The sequence below is a fragment of the Adiantum capillus-veneris genome, chromosome 26, assembly GCF_014529385.1.
Source record: "Adiantum capillus-veneris isolate H3 chromosome 26, ASM1452938v2, whole genome shotgun sequence".
Taxonomy (NCBI): domain Eukaryota; kingdom Viridiplantae; phylum Streptophyta; class Polypodiopsida; order Polypodiales; family Pteridaceae; genus Adiantum; species Adiantum capillus-veneris.
In genome coordinates, this window is record NC_140956.1 from 1,853,244 (window position 1) to 1,854,323 (window position 1,080).

Sequence of the window (1,080 nt, forward strand, 5' to 3'; positions counted from 1 at the left end):
CTTTACTATTGTCAGCCATTCTAACAAATTTTAGGTGTACTTTGGCACTTCAAGCCCTAGTTGCTACTTCTCTTTACCCCTTAATAAAAAGCATTCAAGCCACTGTACCCGTGGCTCAAATACCATTAATCGCAAGGTTCATCAACACAGGAAATGCATAGTGCATCACAATTCTTTCAGCATCTCATAACTCGGAAATAATACACAGAAGTACTAACATCATACTGAAGGTAAGAGATAGAAGGAATTGATAACTCAGAATTAAGATAACAAGAGTGCTTCATTGATCAAGAAGAGCTACAACATCTCTGAATACAACTGCGCCATCACAACTCCCATAACCGACTTATAACCATCACACAAAACAGACTGGTAATAACAACCTCAGTCTTGATATATCATAACTGTTAAATATCCAATTTAAACAACATCCGACTAACTATGATCCGATTAACTATATCCGATGAAGCACTTCCGACTAACTACTAAATTGGTAGTCTGATATGCCTGTCAACACATGGCACAACCCGGTGGTGGATTTCTCTGAAATCTGACTCGAATCCACATATCCCTTGATCAGCAAGAGATAAACAAAAGAATTCCTGACCATCCTAAACTTCAAACATATCTTTGAGAGTTGTTTCAGTATCAGCTTCTTGTATTGTAGTCACCACAGTCTCCTCATTCTTTGCTGCACTAAGTTCTGGAACTTCAATATTTGTAGCATCTGTAATCTCCTTCTGATATTCAACCTCCATTGGCAAAGCTTCTCCACTTGACTTATGAATTTCCTCAGCAGCTTGCAGTGTTTGAACAGAAACATGCACTAGTTTTTTAAGTGTAGAACCACCTTGTACCATGAATTCTTCATCCACCTGCAACTGTTTATCCTTGAACTCCTGAAGCTGCTCTTGATAAACATCTTTTTCTTTCTTTAGAGATTCAACTGTCTCTAATAAGGCAGCTTCATGAGAACTGATGAATCCTGATCTCACAGCCTCATAGGGATACTTGATAACTGATGTCAGCCTTTCTCTCATTGCTTTCCAAACATCCTGCATCCCCTCAACCAACTATTGC

At 38.7% G+C, this 1,080-nt stretch overlaps 1 protein-coding gene across 1 annotated transcript; it reads right to left on the reverse strand.

The window, feature by feature from the left end:
* Window positions 1-611: 611 nt before the first annotated feature.
* On the reverse strand, window positions 612-860 carry LOC147422884 (uncharacterized). The gene has a single exon (XM_086502155.1). It carries the CDS (start codon window positions 858-860, stop codon window positions 612-614), a length of 249 nt encoding a protein of 82 aa, XP_086358281.1.
* Window positions 861-1,080: the final 220 nt, after the last annotated feature.